General features: G+C 40.1%; 1 protein-coding gene across 2 annotated transcripts in view; it reads left to right on the top strand.

Moving 5' to 3' along the window:
• The window catches only part of GRID2 (glutamate ionotropic receptor delta type subunit 2), a 1893008-nt gene that overhangs the window by 201822 nt on the left and 1669585 nt on the right, over positions 1-21601 (top strand). For both annotated transcript variants that reach the window (XR_012754338.1, XM_075351083.1), the window contains exon 2: positions 19754-19909. Coding sequence is in view for 1 of the 2 variants with exons in the window: in XM_075351083.1 (XP_075207198.1) it covers positions 19754-19909 (156 nt within the window). In the remaining variant the exon portion in view is untranslated. The remainder of the gene's footprint in view (positions 1-19753; positions 19910-21601) is intronic.

The following is a 21601-nucleotide window of genomic DNA, read 5'->3' as shown; positions in this document are numbered from 1 at the left end:
TTATATCACAGGTGAGAGCTGCGGCCTGCAGCTATAGTTTTAACCACGCTGGCTATCAAAATATGGCAAGAGCCTATGTCATTTTTTTAAATTATTTATTTATTCATTTTTACACTACTACGCAGTAAAATCACAGACGTGGACACAGGTTGAGGGTTGTGTATAGTAGTCTGCAACTAATCATAGACAATAACAGAGAGGGTGGACGGGGGAGGAAGTGAATTTTAATGAACCTCAATAAGCAGACCCAAAAGAGAGTCTGAGTGCAGCGTGATCCTCCAGTAAACACCAAGAAACACGGTTTCTATTACTATCCTGCTCCTACTACCATTTAACTTCCACCACAGCCCCCTAGCTCTTACTACGGCCATTTACAGCCATTTTATAGCCCTGAATGTCTTGTCCCCATTGACTTGTATGAGGTTCATTGTTCAGGGTCAAGTTTGCTTGACAAAACCGATTTTTTTTTCTCACACTGGTTCGGCATACCCCAATATCTATAGGTTTGCTCATCACTATTCCTGACTCCACATTTGTAAACATGAGCGAATTTGTTCGGTTCTTGTTCGCCAATTTCAAATTCGGTACAAGCATTTCCTTATCCGGTTCGAGGTCATGCACCCAAGCATTTTTGTGAAAACCCGGTAATGATCAGCTATGTTCATTTTCCAAAATGCTTTTCTAATAACATATTATGCTTTTAGATACGATTGTGGTGCTGTGTGATACGTGGGGGTATGTGGTTAATGATGGGAGGGGCTGGGGGAGACTAGAGGAGCAGTGCACTTTTTTTTTAGCTTTATGTGTGGATGTTCCTGCAGCCAATCATGATGGAGAATACATCCACAATGTTCAGACACAAGGGCTTGTGTCATTGGCTGCCTAAGTCACTTGTCCCTCTGCATATAAAATGTGGATATGTATGCCTTTTTATGATTGTTAAAACTGATTGTTAAGCTGCTTCTGCCCTACTGCTACACTTAGCTAGGGTTTAATCATAGGTAGTTGAGATAGATAGGAGAGCGATAGTGTTGAATAGGGACTTGCAGTGTTGGGAAAGTTGTGTGCCAAAAATCAGCATTTCATTATTAAAAACAGGGATTGCTACTTTGGAGTGCTTGTTAAAATTGGCAGAAGCAATTCCTGTGAGGTTTAGCACACATTTTTTTTAGACCATTGTATACTCCAGCAGAATAGAGCACAAGTCTGACACAAAGTGAAAGACTGGAGAGGATAGTGCAGGAGTTTCTAGAGATCAATATCAATGAAGATGGGTTTGGACCCTTTTTCTTTTTGGTCATCAAAACTGTAAGAGTTGCCTGAGCTCGCCAGTAATACCTTGGAGATTTTGGCATGCCTGGCAGCCAGCATTTTCTCAGAATGTTTGTTCAGCACTACTGGTGGTGTACTGACAGATAAACACATCCGGTTGTCCCCTGAAAGTGAAGATCACTTAAATGTCATCAAGATGAACAAGTCATGGATGGCCAATGACTTTACCATCCCAGTCCTATGCATGACTGCTTTGCAAAGGCACTATGTGGCAATGGTGGTGGGGGGAATTGATGGCACTGTACTGCTGTCTGCCTGAAAAGTTTTTAAATGTCAAGAATCCAAGATGGGTCTCCAAGTTGTATATTGTCTTTACTAGTGAGAGTACTAATCCTGTCACTCATCCACTTTTTGATTTTAAAAATTGAAAAGCAGGACACATTATGTGTGTTGCATGGACCTTACTTGACTGCTGTGCGAAGGAAAAGACACTATGGGACAATGGCGGGGAAAATTGATGCCACTGTCTGGCTTTCTTCCTGAAATTTTTGGTTTCCCATAAAATTCAATGTTCGAAGGATCGTTTGGCGAATATCAGAAAGTTTGCCAAAGACGGGCAAATCGAACTTTGAAAGGTTTGCTCATCTCAACTCACTTCCAGCCCATTTTGAGGCCAATAACTCCTCAGCATTTTAATTATCTCTACTTAATTAAGTTGCTAAGCTTGGAATAGTAATGCTTTTACACTGACAAAATTTGATTCCAAGAATTTTGCTTCATTTGTGTTTTCCTTGTTCAAACCTTTTATTTATTGTGAACATACTGTTAGTCCCATCTGTAACACTGCCAAGCAATCCATCATGTCAAGCTAACCTGAATGTTTAAACTGGTGAAATACCACAATCACAAAGCTAATTAATTTTAATGAAAATAATTTCCCTGTGTAATGCTAGAGCTGAATGAAATTTTCAGTTGATATGGGAAGTGGGTGTTTTGGGCATTGGGAGTGTAAAAGAGTTCATGATTGTCATTATAAAATGGTATCTAAAATATCAAGGGAGCAATATAACATTCTGCAACCATTTATGCAGTTCAATGTTACAAGATTATTTTCAATGGTACAACATATCTATATAAACATATTTAAATATACTATTCAAAATGTTGTCAATATATAGCACTGATAATAAGAAAAAGACAAAGTGAGATAGGTATGTTTATTTTTTTGGCAGTACTGAACACTGACATATGCAGTATATATATATATATATATATATATATATCTATATATATATATATAGATATATATATATATATATATATATATATATATCTTTGGCAAAAATTAAGAGACCACTGCATAGTTTTAAGTTTTAAGTTTTTCTGATTTTTCTCTTTATAGGTATATTTTTTGAGTAAAATGTAAATTGTTCCTTTATTCTATAAACTACTGACAGCATGTCTCCGAATTTCCAAGCAATACATTTTGTATTTATTTTCTCAAAATGAGAAATGGTCAAAATAACAAAAAAATGTATTGCTTTCAGACCTCCAAATAATGCAAAGAAAACAAGTTCATAATCATTTAGAAACAACAATGCTACTGTTTTAACTCCGGAAGAGTTCAGAAATCAATATTTTGTGGAAAAATGTTTTTTAATCATAGCATTCATACGTCTTGGCATGCTTTCCACCAGTCTTTCATACTTTTGGGTGACCTTACGCCACTCCTGGTGCAAAAAATTAATTAGTTCTTTGTTTGATGGCTTGTGACTCTCCATCTTCCTCTTGATTACATTCCAGAGGTTTTCAATGAGGTTCAGGTCTGGAGATTGGACTGGCCATGACAGGGTTTTGATGTGGTGGTCCTTCACCCTCACATTGATTAATCAGCAGTGTGGTATGGCACATTGTCCTGCTGGAAGAAAACAGTACTCAGAGTTGGGAAATATTGCCTGAGCAGAAAGAAGCAACTGTTTTTCCAGGATAAACTTTTATGCGGCTTGATTTATACATCCTTCACAAAGTTTAATCTGTCAAATTCCAGCCTTGCTGAAGCATTCCCTGATCATCACTGATCCTCCACTAAATTTCATAGTGGGTGCAAGACACTGTAGCTTTTACGCCTTTCCACATCTCCGTCTTACCATTAGATATCATGTGTTAGGTAATTTGAAAATTAGACTCAATAGAGAAGATTAACTTACTCCAGTCCTCTATCCTTATGGTCTTTGGCAAGCTTCAGCCTGGCTCTCCTTTGCTTCTCATTGATGAAAGGCTTTTTTCTAGCTTTACTTGACTTGAGCCCTGCCTCTAGGAGTCCGTTACAAACTGTTCTTCCTGTGCACTTCACCAAGCTGCCATTTGCCATTCCTTTTGCAGGTCACTTGATGTCAAATGACCTGCAAAAGGAATGGCAAATATATTGGTAATGGACAGTTTATGATGGAAATATTATCTCACCACTTATGGATTATGGACCCAACAGTGTTCAATGGAGCCTTCAGTGGTGTACAAAATTCTTCTGTAACCAATGCCATTAGTATGTTTTGCAACAATAAGGTTGCAAAGGTCTTAAGATAGCTAACTGGTTTTACTCATCATGAGATGTTTCTTGTGTTGCTCCTTTGTAATGTGACACCATTTTATAGGCCATAAGTCAAACTGGCTGATATTATTATTATTATTATTATTATTATTATTATTATTATTATTATTATTATTATTATTATCACTGTGGCAGGACTGCATACTAATTACTGACAGTTCTAAGATTGTGTCATGATTTCCCATGGCTTTTTATAGCTCTCTTTCTTCAGGTGTTCAATGCTTTTTCCCTGTGTTATTTCTTCTTATTACACATAAGTTTATTTATGAATATCTAAGGTTGATCTCTTAGCCAGTATAAATTAAATGGGTTGTTATAGATGTCTGATGAGAAAGTCATGTCAATAACAATTTTAGAAATATATTTACTTAGATAATTGGTGACTTGTTCAATTCTTACTTTACTTGCTCTATATATTATATATAGTAGCTCAGATTACAGAATGATTTGAGAAAGAAAAAACAGGCTAGTAAAGTGCATATCTATGACAATTATTTCACATGAAAGGAATTTGTAGAGGAGTGGCTAGCATGATTTGAATTACAGTTGCACATTCTTTTTGTTTATTTTTTTAAACCAAATAAAATTTACTGGGAGGTATAAATGATCACATTATGGATACATCAAATTAGCAAGTTTTGGATTCCAATAATTCAATACCCAGAAAAAATTTAAAGATACATTGAGCAAAAGGGCAACAATGTTTTTAACTTTTGACTTTCAGGTTCCATATCTCACCATCCACTACAACTTTGTACTTGAGACCACTTTTGTTTTATAAACAATCATCTTGGCTATCTCACACATAAAGATAACTTGTAACTATTTAGGATATGATTAATAATTGAGATTCTTGTTATGTCACTGCATTGTATCTATTTTGCTCCTAAAAATCTAAATTTAAACTTTTCATATTTTGTTAGTATTTTGTAAATCCACCTTTGGCTTTCAATACAGCCTGACTCCTTCTGGGCATGCTGTTGATCAGATTCAAGCAGGACTGAAACCTAATCCCAGGTCTCTTCTACATGTTACCGATGTTGATGCATACTGATTAACTCACTTGGAGATATATATAAATATATATATATATATATATATATATATATATATATATATATATATATATATATATATATATATATTTATATATATATACAGCTTATCTTTCATGTCTACCCACAAGTGTTCCATTTGTGGGGACTTTCATTGATCCATTTTTTGTCAATTTCGACGTATGCATCTGATTATTGTCTTGTTGGAATACTACGTCATACTTAAGCATAGTACTATAGTGTATGAAGTAACCTGTTTTATAGGTTACTCATATATAGCTCAGCACTGAGACCACTACCAATTCTGGTCAAGTGCCCAAAGCTTTTGGCTGTGAAACAACCCTATATCATCAGGCTTCCATAACCAAAGTTTCCATCAATTTCTTGATCAGTTAGCCTTTTTTCCCTTGTTTCTTCAAGACCCATTTGCACCCATCACAGCCTAAGCTATTGACTTTCATCTTATCTCTCCAAAGAACCTATTTCCATTCTTACTTTCCACTTTTTGTGTTGTTTTGCAAACTCGAGCCGATCCTTCTAATAACGATATTGAAGTCAAGGCTTCGTCACTTTTTTTCAGGCCACCATTCCAGACTTGTGTAATGTGCATTGTACGGTGCTTGCATGGACATCTGTGATCTCACTATTACAAAGGGTATGAGCCACCTCCACTGCCGTGTTTGTAGCACCAGAACTGATAAACCTTGTCATGAGCCGACTTGTTTACTCCACTATAATGCTGGGACGTCCACTTTTTGGCTTTTGAATAGATAGATGAGCTTTATTTTGTATTTTTTTTCAGTTGACTTGGCACTCACATGATGTAGTTTGGCAATATTCTTGGCCGAGAGACCAGTATCGATGAGCTGTCTGACGATGTTTCTCTTTTGGAAATCTTCTTCTTTGATTTTCCATGATTGGAACCAGTGACCTTTTGCTTAGTAATCAACCTTATAACACACTGATCTATAAGGGAATGTAACAACAGGTTGTCATTTGTACTATACAGGAAGAAAAAGATTTTTCCACCATCAAGAGAAAAACAGTAACAATGCAGTAACATGACAAAAGTCTGCATAACCAATCATATGCTAAGTAGTTTTAGGTCATATTTATGCATATGATAGCTGAGATGATTTTCTACAAAATCAAGGTAGTGTCACTTTTGAAGCTGTAGTGGATGGTGAGATATGGAGCCTAAAAGTCAAAAGTTCAAAAAAATTGTTACCCTTTTGCTCGTCAGTGCACTTAGTACAAGGTATTAAAGATATTGTAGAGCAAATATAGTCTACTTGAATAGAATATCTTAAAACATCTCTTAGTGGGTTCTGAACACAAAGGGAAAATTATTCTTAAAGCACTAAAGAGGAGAAGCAAGACAGATCAATAGTTTTCAAAGAAAGAAAACAATCTTTTTATGATTGGAGGATTAAATAATTTTTAGAATACAAAAGAGGAATCTTTAAAATGTAGACATTTTATTGCAACTGCCAACCTTACAAAATGTGCGTGTCATGAAATTTTTTTTTCTGCACATCAATTTTAGTAATTATATTTTTATCTCTACAATCCACATCAATCCAGTTGCCTGTTAAAGGTGCTGGCTTTTTGAATGTATACTTACCTAGCATTTCTTATCATGTCCTTTTTTGTAGCAAAAATTGTTGTTATCAACACTAAAGTCCGCTTTACATGCTGCAACATTGCTAGCGATGTTGCTAACGATAGCACCTGCCCCCGTCGTTTGTGCGTCACGGGTAAATCGCTGCCCGTGGTGAACAATATCGCTGGTACGCGTCACACATACTTACCTTCCTAGTAATGTCGCTGTCGGCAGCGAACAACCTCTTTTTTAAGGGGGAGGTTCGTGCGCCGTCACAGCGATGTCACAGTGGCCCGCCAATAAAGGCGGAGGGGCGGAGGCCAGCCGCATTAACGAAACGCGCACCTCATTGCCAGAGGACGCAGGGACGCTGTTGTTTGTCGTTCCCGGGGGTGTCACACGTAGCGATGTGTGCTGCCTCAGGAACGACGAACCACCTGCGTCCAGCAACGATATTTGGGAAAGGAATGATGTGTCAACGATCAACAATTAGGTGAGTATTTTTAATCGTTAGTGGTTGCTCGTAGGTATCACACGCAATGACGTCACTAACGACGCTGGATGTGCGTCACAAATTCCGTGACCCCAGCGATATCGCATTAGCATGTAAAGCGGCCTTCAGAGATTTAACAGTGCATATCTCTTTTTGAAAGCTACACTAGTATTATAAAACAAAGCATCATTAAAAAAGGATGCAGGGAAAAAATAGAATAGCAGTTAGGTAGTGTAGTTGGGGAAGGATAGGAATGTTTTAGATTTTATCACCAAACATATAAGGATCTAAAATGAAAATTAGTTTGGACCACCCTTTTAATGAATCAGTAGCATCTGAAAATTGTTGTTCGCCTCCATTTGCCTCATCACTAATCTTCCTTCACTCATGGAAAGAAGTAAGATTTCTGGTAAAAAGAATGCTATAGTTAGTCCTGAAAAAGCAAATTGTGGCTTTACACCCTCCTTTGTGCCCGAGTTTTGTCCAAGGTATGCCTATTTTAGTTGAGTTGGGCCGGGAGAAACTGTCATGTAAACTCCAAAAGACACTAAATTTTTATTAATAATTTTAGTAATTTAAAAAAAAATTAAAAAAATAATCAGTTTTTTTTAATACGTGAAAGAATCTAAACCTTTGCAAAACTACTGTATATAGCTTGGTATTAAGTAATTTTTCATTTATAAACAATAGGGTATTAATGTACTAAATTATATATATATATATAACTTTTTAAGGAAGGTAATTCATATTACCATTCTGATCATTTCTAAAAAATATTTAAATTTTAAATGCACGTTTAAAAGAGATTATCATGATAAATGTATTTGATGTAGAGAAAGTGCCTTTGCTACATTTTTGCTATGTTTTTTTGAATCTATACTATTCATCGTCTTGACAGATGTTCCCTGTAGGTTACAATTACCTTCTTTCTTCAGCTAAGTGTAGCCCAAAAACCTTGGCAGCTTACACACTTGTCATTTTTCTGTCCTATTAATCTTTCATGCTCTTTAAAGGTCTTGATCTATTATGTCTATAATCTACCTTTTCCCTGCAAACATGTTGAAGGCTATGTTTACAGTAGTGGAACTATTCTAAATACTATTTGTATAACTTTACTTTCAGAATTTTGGCAAAAATGTTACTCACTTGGGAAATCATCTTCAGAGTATGTTAATAATAAAACTTTTTTAAAGCATTCAAGCATTTATACTATTGGCATTTTTTTCTAAATCCTTTACACAAATATTGTTTTTTATAAATCATCTTATTTAAAGAATTATTTAGGTACAATTTAATTTTAAAGCAATGGAAAAGGAATATCAAAAAATTATACATGCCAATATATCAAGATTAATTGAAGTATAGACTTTATGATTCAAGGATTCTAACTCAAATATTGCATCAACTGCTTATAATTTACAGCCGTTTTTACATAATGCTTCCATATTCACAGACTCAAGTGTAATAAATCTTTTGACTGATAACTTGGTCAGTTGTGTCACTATTTTCTCATTTTTTTCTTGAGAAATTAAGGAAATAAAAAGTCTGCAGTTGATTGCTAATTGCATGTTGGAGTTTGGTAACTATTCATAGGAATTGTCAATAAATGGGCCATAATCGTGTCAACCCAAGTGATTGAGGACATCATTACATTTAAAATTCATGAGATTTATCCCAGAGCAAAACTTAATTGGTGATCTAATAAGCAATGTGTTACATTTTGAAGAAGAAAAGCACTAGTGAGCTCAGCAAAATATGTATGAGCACACTGAAGCCAAGAAGTGATGAGCGACCCTACTCTCCACTACTAGATACTTGATCAAGCATCAGGAGGCTAGGGTATGTTCTTTACTCGATTAAGTATAGAGGGTGCTTGAGTGGCATGCTCTATTCTCTGTCCCGCATGTTTCATGTCTGTTAGACAACCAATCAATTTGTAAGGAGTGCCTACCATATCACATTTCATATCTTCTAGACATCTCCCATTTACGACACCGTCCCAGCGATTCCCAACCTGCAAAAACTCCTCATCCTGCTGACACCCCAATAATAAGTCACTGCTGCCTTATCTGTACCTATTACTGCACCTGCTGAGCAGTAGAAAAATGCTGTTCCGATTACTGTCACAAATAGTAATGCCACCACTGTGCCCCTTACATGGTAAAATGCCTGCTTTGTACCCTCTTAATGGTAAACAATATTAATGGTAGAAAATATTAATGCAATATGAAAGTGCTCTAGAAAAGTGTCCACATTTTGCTCCTAGAAGTAATAATGCCCCCTGTGTGCTCCTCTGATGGTCGCAATACCCTGAGTTCCCCTATAACAGTAATGGTTCTTAAGTGCCTTCTTAACATTTACTAATGTCTCCTAAGTCTCCTCATGTACACCTACGCTATACACAGTATGATGTTCCCATAGCTCCCCTATATACAGTATGATACCTCTACACCTCCCCTATATACAGTATGATGGTCCAACAGCTCCCCCAAAACAAGGGTCCACACACTGTAAATGGCCACCACAGTATCCCACACACTGATTAATTGTCCCCACAGTAGTCGTAACATTCAATAGTAGTCCCTACACTATGAGAATCCCAAAGTAATCCTTAAAATATATCATAGGCCCCTAAATTAGCTCCTATACTTTATAAAGGCTCCCCATTAGCTTCCATACTTTATAAAGGCCCCTCACACTGTATAAATGCCCCCCACACCAGTGGCATAGCTATAGTCCAGTGGACCCTGGTGAAAAATATGGATCTTCCCCCCATTCCCTCTCCCCTGCATCTTGATGTCAGATGTATGGGCCCATGTAGTTTTTTAAATCCTATAAAGACATACATGTTTCTCCCCCTTTATTATGTAGCAATGTCCCCCATCCTGATATATATTTCTCCCCCAGCCTGGGCCCCATCCTGGTGTATATATGTCCCCCTGCCTGGGCCCTATCCTGGTGTATATATCATTTCAAGCCTGGGCCCATCCTCGTATACATGTCCCCCAGCCTCGGGCCCATGCTTGTATATATATATATATATATGTCCCCCCTGCCTGGGCCCCATGCTTGTATTATATATATGCAAGCGCCAATATAGTTAAAAGTAGTGCAGCGTGGGCCCCCCCCGTAGCTGCACTACTGTTTGAAAGTAAAGGAACAAAGCAGCTCCTCTCTCACTGAGAGGAGTCAGCTGTTTCTCTGAAAGGCGGGCCCCAGGCCCCGAATCCAGTGGGACCCAGTCGCAGTGGCGATCGCTGCAACTGTGATCACTACAATCCTGGTCCAGAGTACTGTCAAGTAAATGTGTTCATCACTTTCAAAGTATTTTATGAAGAAATGCATTTATGAATGTAAAATTCATAAGGTTTATATCAAACTGCAGACTGATGACAACATCAGTTAGGCTATGTGTGCACGTGTGCATTTTTCATGCCTTTACACTGCGTATTGCACTGTAGCATAAAGGCATGCGTCCTGCGTCCCCAGCACGATCTATGAAGATTGTGCATAATCCATCCGCACGTTGCTTTTTTGAGCGCAGCGATTTGCATGCTGAATTTTTGATCCAAATCGATGCGCTTAAAAAAGCAGCATGTCACTTATTTGGTGCGCTTTGGATGCTGCTCCCGCTCTGTCTATGGGAGAGGCTGCATCCAGAGCGCATGGAATCGGCATCTATTCTGCAGACACACTGCATCCATTATGCAGTGTTTCTGCAGGGATTTGAAGTGCACATGCACTGCCAAATCACTGCAAATTTTTCAGCATGGATGTGCGCACGTCGCCTAAATGAGAATAGAGTTTAGAATTTGCAAGAAGACACCTAAAAAGCCACCCATTTCTGACACAAAATTCTAATGACAAATATAATCATGGGGACTTCGGACAGAATAATGATGAGTGAAAGGAGTAATTAAATGGAAAATTTTAGTATCCAAGGAATATATCAAAAGTGAAGCAAAAATATTAGGGCATGCCTTTCTGTTACTGAAAAAAGTCTAATTAAAGGTACAAAGACCCTAAATCAAGCAGCAGCAACTAAATATTGTTGCAGTAAAGGCTGTTAACCCCTTCACGACCTTTGACGGAATTAGCCATCATGGTGCCCGGGTACTTAAAGACCAATGACGGATACATCCGTCATGGCGCAATCGCGGCCCCGGAGCCCCGGGCACCACGATAGGTTTTCAAAAACTGTAGATTCGGGAAGGAGAGGACTTGTACCTGACCTCAGGAGGGGTGGTGTCTCCTTCCCGGACCTACGGAGGCTGTGATTGGCTGACGAACGCCGCTCAGCCAATCACAGCCAGTGTAATGTTTCAGCCATTGAAAATGGCTGAAGCATTGAAATCCAGTCCTGACCAGTGCAGCTGCAGCACTGGCCATTGGCTGGAGCTCGGTGAGCTTTACTGCACCCGCCCCCAGCTCTGATTGGAGAGATCGGTCTTGTGACCGATCTCTCCAAGCACCATGCATCTGGGACCGGGTGAGGTCGCTGTAGGAGTCGGAGATCGCTCTCCTCAGCTTCTCCCTCCGTGGAATCTAAGGAGAGTGATCCCTGCAGGTGCCCATCTGTAAGTCACAGTCCCTGATCCACCGCTGCCCTCCTCCATCTGCTTCGCCCCTGCTCTCCTGCTGCGCCCCTGCATGTGATGCCGCTACTTTCCCGCTGCGCCCCTGCATGTTACGCCTCTACTCAGCAGAAAGAGATCAGCGGCGTCAGATGCAGGGGGTGGCGCAGCAGGAGGAGAGCAGCGGCGTCAGCTGCATGGGGGCATCTGACGCCGCTGCTCTCCTCACGCTGCGCCCCCCCCTGCATCTGACGCCGCTGCTTTCTTTCTGCTGCCTCCTTGTATCTGCCGCTGCATCTGCCACTCCACTCCCCCATCAGCCACTGCACTCTCCCCATCAGCCACTGCACTCCCCCATCAGCCACTGCACTCTCCCCATCAGCCACTGCACTCTCTCCATTAGCCACTGCACTCTCCCTATTAGTCACTGCACTCTCCCCATCAGCCACTGCACTCTCCCCATTAGACACTGCACTCTCCCCATTAGCCACTGCACTCTCCCCATCTGCCGCCGCACTCTCCCCATCTGCCGCCGCACTCTCCCCATCTGCCGCCGCACTCTCCCCATCAGCCGCCGCACTCTCCCCATCAGCCGCCGCACTCTCCCCATCTGCCGCCGCACTCTCCCCATCTGCCGCCGCACTCTCCCCATCTGCCGCCACACTCTCCCCATCAGCCGCCACACTCTCCCCATCAGCCGCCGCACTCTCCCCATCTGCCGCCGCACTCTCCCCATCTGCTGCCGCACTCTCCCCATCAGCCACTGCACTCTCCCCATTAGCCACTGCACTCTCCCCATCTGCCGCAGCACTCTCTCCATCTGCCGCCGCACTCTCCCCATCAGCCACTGCACTCTCCCCATCAGCCACAGCACTCTCCCCATCTGCCGCTGCACCCCTGCATCTGCCACCTCACTCCCACATCAGCCTCTGCCCCCTCCCTGATTTGCTGCCTGCTCTCTCCCATCCCCTTAATCCTCTGCCCCCTCTCCCCCTCCCAGATCTGCTGCAATCCTGCTGCCTAGATCCATTCTGTAAGGTAGCTATCCCCAATCTCACCTCCCACTCCCCTTCCACCCTTCCCCTCCCCCCCTTCCTCCGCCGCTCCTGCATCCGTTGTGCACTCACCCATCCTCCGCCGCTCCTCCATCCGCCGCACCCTCCCCCATCTTCCGCCGCGCCCTCTCCCATCCTCCGCCGCGCCCTCTCCCATCCTCCGCCGTGCCCTCTTCCATCCTCCATCCATCTTTTTTTCTATCCCACCTAGTCCCCCCCCCCTTTTTACAGCACATCCGTGCGTTCGTCCTGATTTTTTTTCTGTAAACTAAGAAAGAAATACAAATAAACTTAGTTTAGGGCCAGTAAAATTATACTGTAGTAATCGTCAACTACAGTATTTTTTACTGAATATTGTAAGGGTCAGCCCAGTGCCACACATGAGAGCGATGCACAAGTCTCACACTGCATCATCCGGCATAGTCGCTCTCTTCCAGACAGAAGTGTGCGGTTGTACCGGGTGATGCGATGCGAGATTTGTGCATCACTCTCACGTGGGGCACTTGCCTAAAGGCTGCGTACCCGCCCCATCTGTTGTGCGACATGGGCAAATCGCTGCCCGTGCCGCACAACATCGCCCAGACCTGTCACACGTACTTACCTGCCCGGCGACGTCGCTGTGACCGGCGAACCGCCCCCTTTCTAAGGGGGCGGTTCGTTTAGAGTCACAGCGAAGTCACAGCAGCGTCACTGAACCGCCGCCCAATAGAAGCGGGGGGGCGGAGATGAGCGGGACGAACATCCCGCCCACCTCCTTCCTTCGCATTGCAGCCGGGAGGCAGGTAAGGAGAGCTTCCTTGTTCCTGCGGTGTCACACGTAGTGATGTGTGCTGCCGCAGGAATGAGGAACAACTTCGTTACTGCTGCAGTAACGATAATTGAGAATGGACCCCCATGTCACCGATGAGCGATTTTGCACATTTTTGCGAAGATGCAAAATCGCTCATAGGTGTCACATGCAACGGCATCGCTAATGCGGCCTGGATGTGCGACAAAAATTCCGTGACCCCAAGGACTTCGCATTAGCGATATCGTAGCGTGTAAAGTCCCCTTTAGTGTCATAGTGTCAGTTGCAGGCGCTCATATATATATATATATATATATATATATATTATTTATTTTTTTTTAATTTTTTTTTTTACTGACGTCTGTATTTTTTATTTTGCCAAACTAATATTTCTTTGTATCGGGGGGGTCTAGTTTCCAACATGGAGTCACATGTGGGGGAGCTCCACTGTTTGGGCACATCAGGGGGATCTCCAAACGCAACATGGTGCGGCTAACAATTCCAGCTAATTTTCCATTTAAAAAGTCAATGACACTCCTCCCCTCTGGACCTCTGCTGTGTGCCCAAACAGTGGTTTTCTGCCACATATGAGGTATCAGCGTACTCAGAACAAATTGCTAAACAAATTTTGCAGTCTATTTTATCCTGTTACCCCTGTACAAATTAAAAAATTGAGCCTAAAATAACATTTTTGTGGAAAAAAAAATACTTTTTTGTTTTTATGCCTCAATGTATGAAGCACGTGAGGGTTCAAAGTGCTCATTACCCATCTAGATTTATGCCATGGAGGGTCTAGTTTCCAAAATGAGGTCACTTGTGGGGACCTCCATTGTTTAGGCAACTCAGGGGGTCTCCAAACGCAACATGGCATACGCTAATAATTCCAACCAATTTTGCTGTGAATGGCGCTCCTTCTCTTCTGAGCCCCGCCGTGTGCCCAAACAATTACTTTCCACCACATATGAGGTATCTGTGTACTCAGGAGAAATTGCACAATACATTTTATAGTGCATTTTTTCCTGATACCCTTGTGGGAAAAAAAGCTACCTGGTTGAAGTAACAATTTCATGGTAAAAAAAATATATATATATTTTCACGGCTGAACATTCTAAACTTTTGTGAAGCCTCCAGGGGTTCAAAGTGTTCAGTAAACATCTAGATAAATTCCATGAGGGGTCTAGTTTCCAAAATGGGGTCACTTGTGGGGGAGCACCATTGGTTAGGCACCTCAGGTGGTCTCCAAACACAACATGGCATCCACTAACGATTCCAGACAATTTTGCGTTTGAACAGTCAAATGTCACTCCTTGCCTTCCGAGCCCTGCTGTGCGCCCAAACATTTGATTTCCACCACATATGAGGTATCTGTGTACTCAGGAGAAAATGCACAATGCATTTTATGTTGCAATTTTTCCTGATACCCTTGTGAAAAAAAGCTACCTGGTTGAATTAAAAAATTCGTGGTCATTTTTTTTTGTTTTTTATTTTCACGGCTCAAAGTTATTAACTTTTGTGAAGCCCCCAGAGGTTCAAAGTGCTCAATAAACATCTAGATAAATTCCAAGAGGGGTCTAGTTTCCAAAATGGGGTCATTTGTTGGGGAGCTCCATTGTTTAGTCACCTCAGGGGGTCTCCAAATGCAACATTGCATCTGCTAATTATTCCAGACAATTTTGCTTTCAAATATTCAAATGGTGCTCCTTCTCCTCCGAGCCTTGCCGTGCGCCCAAACAATTGATTTCCCCCACATATGAAATATCGGTGTACTCAGGAGAAATTGCACAATTCATTTTATGGTGCATTTTTCATGATACCCTTGTGAAAATGCTAAATTTTATGGCTAAAGTAACATTTTTGTGTAAAAAAGTAAAATTTTCATTTTTTCCTTCCACATTGCTTTGGTTGCTGTAAAGCTCCTAAAGGGTTAATAAACTTCTCAGATGTAGTTTTGAGCAGTGTGAAGGATGCAGATTTTAGAATGGGGTAACTTTTTGGTATTTTCTGTCACCTAGGCCTCTCAAAGTCACTCCAAATGTGATGTGGTACCTAAAAAAAATTTTTTGTAAATTTTGTTGGAAAAATGAAAAATTGCTGATGAACTTTGAACCCTTCTAGCTTCCTAACGTAAAAAAAAATTGTTTCGAAAATTGCGCTGGTATAAAGTAGACAAGTGGGAAATGTTATATAGTAACTATTTTGTGTGACATATCTCACAGATTTATGGGCATAAAATTTCAAATTTTGAAAATTGCGAAATTTTCAAAATTTTCACCAAATTTCCAAAATTTTCACACATAAACGCAAAAAATATTGCCCTAAATTTACCACTGACATGAAGTACAATATGTCACGAAAAAACAATCTCAGAATCGCCAGGATCTGTTGAAGCGTTCCAGAGTTATAACCTGTCAAAGTGACACTGGTCAGAAATTTAAAAAATGGCCCGGTCTTTAAGGTGAAAACAGGCTGGGGGCTGAAGGGGTTAAAGTGTATCAAAGGATAAACCATTTGATAATGTATGTAAATTCAAAACTTCAAGAAGTAATTGACTTACATGTATTTTTAAAATCCTTGTAATTATGCTAGTTTCGTCAAATATATCTTTTTTAAGCAATAAACAAAGGATACAAATGGATATAATTTCTGCATGCAATAAATTCCATATTTGTGGGAACCCTCGGAGACTCATTTCTTCATATTGCTGTGATCCTAAGCAATTTACATGACATCATAACATCTTTATAAAAGAGGTCCAACATATCTAAATTGTATATTGCACAACCCTGCAACTGTATAGGGCAGGGTACTGGATAATACATATTTTAGCTATCAAGTACAAGTGAATCCGCTCTGCACTTGTGCCTGTTATCCCCTTGCGTCTCGCTGTCAAAATGTGACAGCAAGATGAAACAGCGCACCGCGGTAAGCATTCACTTACCTGGCGCCATCAGAGGTCACATGAAGTTATCACATAGATCCGATGGTTGCCATGGAAGCACAGTGTCATGTGAAAATTCCTGTAGCTATCATAAGTCACTTCCTCTTACACCCGGCAGACTGCGGTGTATAATAGGAGAGCTGTTTTTCTGCAGATCTCAACTGTGTAGCTGTGATCTGGAGAAATGTAAAAGCGATCAGACTGCTCCAACCTTTTAATCCCCTAGGGGGACTAGTAAAAAAAAAAAAAAGTAAAAGAAAAGTTTTAAAAAATTAAAAAAGAAAAAACCTAAAAGTTCAATTCACCCCCCAATCGCCCCATTGAAAAGTAAAGGGTTAAAAAAATTGAAAATATACACATATTTGGTACTGCCACGTTCAGAAACATCCGATCTATCAAAATATAAAATCAATTACCTGATCAATTATATCCCAAATTATTATTAGAGATGATGAAATCTTCTGAAATTCAAATTCTAGTCTCAACATTTTCAAAAAAAAATATTTGATTTGCAGAGAATAGAAAATCCATGAATCATGCTACCATCATAATTCTGCCAATTGCTCTGAAAACATGTTTGTAACACTCTAAAGTAGTGTAACACTCTAAGGTACCCTATGACTGTATCCCATCACTTTCATGCTCTTTAATACAAGCACATTTTTAGTAATGTCAAAACTGATAATGTTCCTGTTAGAGGCATGTACTGTATATTCCATAAACCCTTTTACTTCCTCCCAACTAATATACTTGTTGAAAAAAAGAAGACCAATATTGACCTCGTAGTTCTTCTGCCTGGCTAACTGATGACTGATAACAATTGTTGTTAAAGGTTATGTTGCTGACACTTTGTGTATACAGTTCAAACATTTTTTGCCATATGTTTTTTTGTTTTACATTAGCCCATACATTGCGATTGTAACTTTTTCTACTAAAATACATTTTGTACAACACTATAATTAACTTAAAACAGCTTTTTGAACTCCAATTATTGCCTCTGGCTAAAAAGAAACTAACAAGAATTGTTGGTAGACACATGTATAAAAATTAAAATGTGATAATATGTGGTTAAATTTGACCATTTCTTTTGCTCTGTGGCAATGTGTACTTCTAATTCAAATGAAGTAGGATGAAAGCCAGTTACTCCATACCACTTATCATTCACATTAAGTCTGGTACTGCTGCTAGCACTTTAGTTGTCTCGCTGTAAAATGTATCTCTGTAATATTTGTAGTCTACTACACTTGTTTTCTTCACTGCTGCAGTTGTTCAACACATTACTGTTTGAAGTATTTGTCCAATGTCTTAGGGCTATGTGATCCTTTCTCTTTTTCTGAACTGTAAAGACCGCTTTACATGCTCCGACATCGCTCAAGCGATCTCATTGGGGTCACGAAATTGTGACGCACATCCGGCCGCTTTAGCGATGTCATTGCGTGTGACACTTATGAGCGATTTTGCATCGTCGCAAAGACGTGCAAAATCGCTAATCGGTGACATGCCCACTATTCCCAATTATCGTTGCTGCTGCGTGTACAATGTAGTTCATCGTTCCTGCGGCAGCACACATCGCTATGTGTGACACCACAGGAATGAGGAACCTCACCTTGCCTACGGCCGCCAGCAATGCAGATGTAAAAAAGTGCCAAACAGGAAAATGGGTATATGCCGCGCTAAAAAAACCACTGGTACAAGGAATATAACGGAATTTCTTTTATTTCAGCAATCCAACGCATTTCAGAGACAAGGACCGTCTCCTTCTTCAGGGAAAAAAAATCATACATGCAGCTTACAGATCAGTTACTTATAGAGGATTCCATACTGCCACGTTAGCAGCTATGACATCATCACCCAGATGGTATCAGAGTGGTGACTCACAGATACGTGGAAGAAACTGAATTGAACTTTTCCCTTAAGAAGGAGACGGTCCTTGTCTCTGAAACGCGTTGGATTGCTGAAATAAAAGAAATTCCGTTATATTCCTTGTACCAGTGGTTTTTTAGCGAGGCATATACCCATTTTCCTGTTTGGCACTTTTTTATTACGTTTTATACCGGGCCGCTGCTTGGACCACGCGGACACTCACATGCTTATTCAGGAGTTGTGACTGGCACAACCCGACCAGGTGAGTGTACCTCTCTATACTTCTATACGGTAAATACCGGGTAAGACCCTATTGCGCCTTCTGTCTCCCCATCTTTAGCAGCAATGCAGAAGGAATGAGGTGGGTGGGATGTTACATCCCGCTCATCTTTGCCCCTCCGTTTCTATTGGGCGCACGCTTAGTGACATCGCTATGACGCCGCACGAACCGCCCCCTTAGAAAGGAGGCGGTTCGCCGGTCACAGCGACATCGCTAAGCAGGTAAGTAGTGTGACGGGTCTGAGTGATGTGCGCCACGGGCAGCGATTTGCCCATGTCATACAACCGATGGGGGCGGGTACGCATGCTAGCGATATCGGTAACGATATCGCAGCGTGTAAAGCAGCCTTAAGCTTAGATGTCTTTTCACTATCCTGAAATCACCCTAAAATGGCTGCAGCATTGCCTTCCTAAGCTTATAGACAAAATATGATTGTCCCTTCTGCAGGTATGCGCTATACCAGTGATGTGATAGCTGCAACACATAATGGAAAAGCCAAACTGGTCATATGCCTGAAATCTTGGGTGGCTTTGTGGGTGGTGTAATCTTCTGCACCATGCAAAATTGTGGCAAGCATTTTTCTTTGTTGATTTTCTCAAATTGAATCACAAATTGAGCTGAGAATATCATAAAATTGGACTGAAGTTCTTATTGGATGGAGTCGAATTTTTCCATCTCTAATTATTACCTGTGTGACTAAAAAAGGCATAACATTCTTGTAACAGGCAGATTATACTGGTCACAGTGTATATGATAACCAAAGGAAGAACAAAGGCACTAATGTGTTTGAGTTGTCTTCACTGATTTCCAGTGGCTCCTTTCATAGACAGCTACTCTTAACTGCTGTGTCACCCTTGATATGCTTCATTTTAGCTGGATTGTGCAAAGTCAGATACATTTATTATGGTACATCAACTAAAAAGCTTTTCTTACAGAATAAAGTACAAAAAGACCTATTATATCTGACACATTACATAGCATCAACAGTCATGGTGGCAGAAAACTTACAACTATGCAACATTCATATGAATGCAAACTCCATGCCTTATTTATTTTCACAGATGACAAATTATAACTACTGGTGTCAGGTCTTGCATATTTGTACTTTAAAGTAACAAAGTATTGTCTTGAAATTGCATTTAACCATCACAATTGGTTTTTTTTGCTGCTCTGCTTACGTCTCTCTTTGTTTGATATTAAAAGCATATATATCTCTTTTTTTCAGGGGCAATTTTTGATGACTCCGCTAGAAAAGATTATGAAGTGTTTCGCATGGCAGTTGATGACCTGAATTTAAATGAAGATATTTTGCAAACTGAAAAAATCACATTTACTGAAAAATTTGTGGATGGTAGTAATCCTTTTGTGGCTGTCCAGGAAGGTAGGAGACCAAAATTGTTCTTATCTTTTGATTGAATGCTTTTTCAAAATAATTTTAAATATTGGTGAAATTTCATTTTTTCAAAATTTTACCGATATGTGTTATATAGAAGATTTTCTATGTCGTAATATTGTATGCTAAGATAATCTGTTCAAATTGTTCCCTTTCCAATATAATTCATCCATTGGCAAACTTTGAAAAAAATAATAACACACATTTTCAGGGTCATTGGGAAACCTCCACCACAGGTCCTGGTATGGGACAACCGATCAGTGAGCTCTCTATCTCTGAAATTTCTGAGCTATGGCATTCAAATGTGGATTAAACACCCAGCCTCAAAGTCATTGAGCTCACTGATTGGCCGCTGTATTGCAATGTTGATGGCAAATCCAGAGCCAATACCACCTACTAGTAGCACTACAGGAGGCAGAAGAGGAATTCAGCAACGACATCCAAGTAAAAATAGTAGAAATTTATTTAATCCATTTAAAAATAGATGATAAAATCAAGGCAAGAAAATTAGAGACGATGCGTTTCGGAATGTGTCATTATTAAGAGACTCACAGTCCGAAACGCGTCCTCTCTAATTTTTTTGCCTTAATTTTATCATCTATTTTTAAATGGATTAAATAAATTTCTACTATTTTTACTTGGATGTCTTTGCTGGATTCCTCTTCTGCCTCCTGTAGTGCTGTGGTCTACTTGGGTTTACTATCCCTGCACCATCCATTGATATGGACTCTCCAGGAATGCAGTGAGCTGAAAATTGAAACTTTGTTCTCTCTTCACACCTACTAGGAGCAGTATCAGAGAATTGTCATTAAATCCAGGGAAAGTGAGTACATTGCATTGCCTTTTTTATGCAAAATGCAGTGACAAATGAAATATACTTGAAAGGGAACAACTACTTTAAATTTAATAAGGTTTAAAACAATGGGAAATTTAATAATATTTCAGATTTCAGAAGTTCTGACATTTTTGGTGCATTCTTAGTGAAAATATGAATGCTTTTTATTTAGTTATTTTGCATTTTCAAAGAGCATCCTATTTCATTTTGTTGTCCAAGCCTATCCAATCTAACCTATGCATGTTGTCCAAACCTATCCAAGCATAGGTTTGCCGAAACAAATAGTTTTGTGTAAACAAATGAACAAACTGAACTCCATAAACATGAGTTTAAAGTTGGATGGACCTCTCGATATTGATATGATGAGCCAACACTTTCATGTGTATGGGTGCCTCCTGACTCTTCCCTAACAGATGATATTGGTACAGAGAATTATCTAACTGTTGGCATTTCAAAGGCTCATCCATATGTTTGGCTGCATGATAACTTGTTTCCAGAAAGGTTTGGCAATGGATATCTCATAGACAACATGGTAACAACAAGCTGATGGGGGAGTTGGATGAAATAGTCATCTACTGAATAAATGTGTATGGGGCCTAAAAGCCGGGCTGACAGTTATCTATTCCAGATTCCTATCCCCTCTATACATATGCTTATATTTAGTTGAAGCATGCATGGATTCTATGAGGGAGAAGAGTAGAGTAAGCCACTACAAGACACCTCTGATAGTGGCTTAGCTTTCTTGGGAATAAAATATTCAGGCTAATGTAGGATGCACCATCCATTCCTTGAGGCTCAACTGAAAGAAAGTTAAAGAGAATCTGTCAGGTCCAGATTCCTTATGA

This window comes from Anomaloglossus baeobatrachus, chromosome 1 (genome assembly GCF_048569485.1).
Source record: "Anomaloglossus baeobatrachus isolate aAnoBae1 chromosome 1, aAnoBae1.hap1, whole genome shotgun sequence".
NCBI classification, from domain to species: Eukaryota; Metazoa; Chordata; class Amphibia; order Anura; family Aromobatidae; genus Anomaloglossus; species Anomaloglossus baeobatrachus.
Note: the sequence above shows the minus strand (reverse complement) of the source record. Positions and strands in the feature narration are given on the sequence as shown.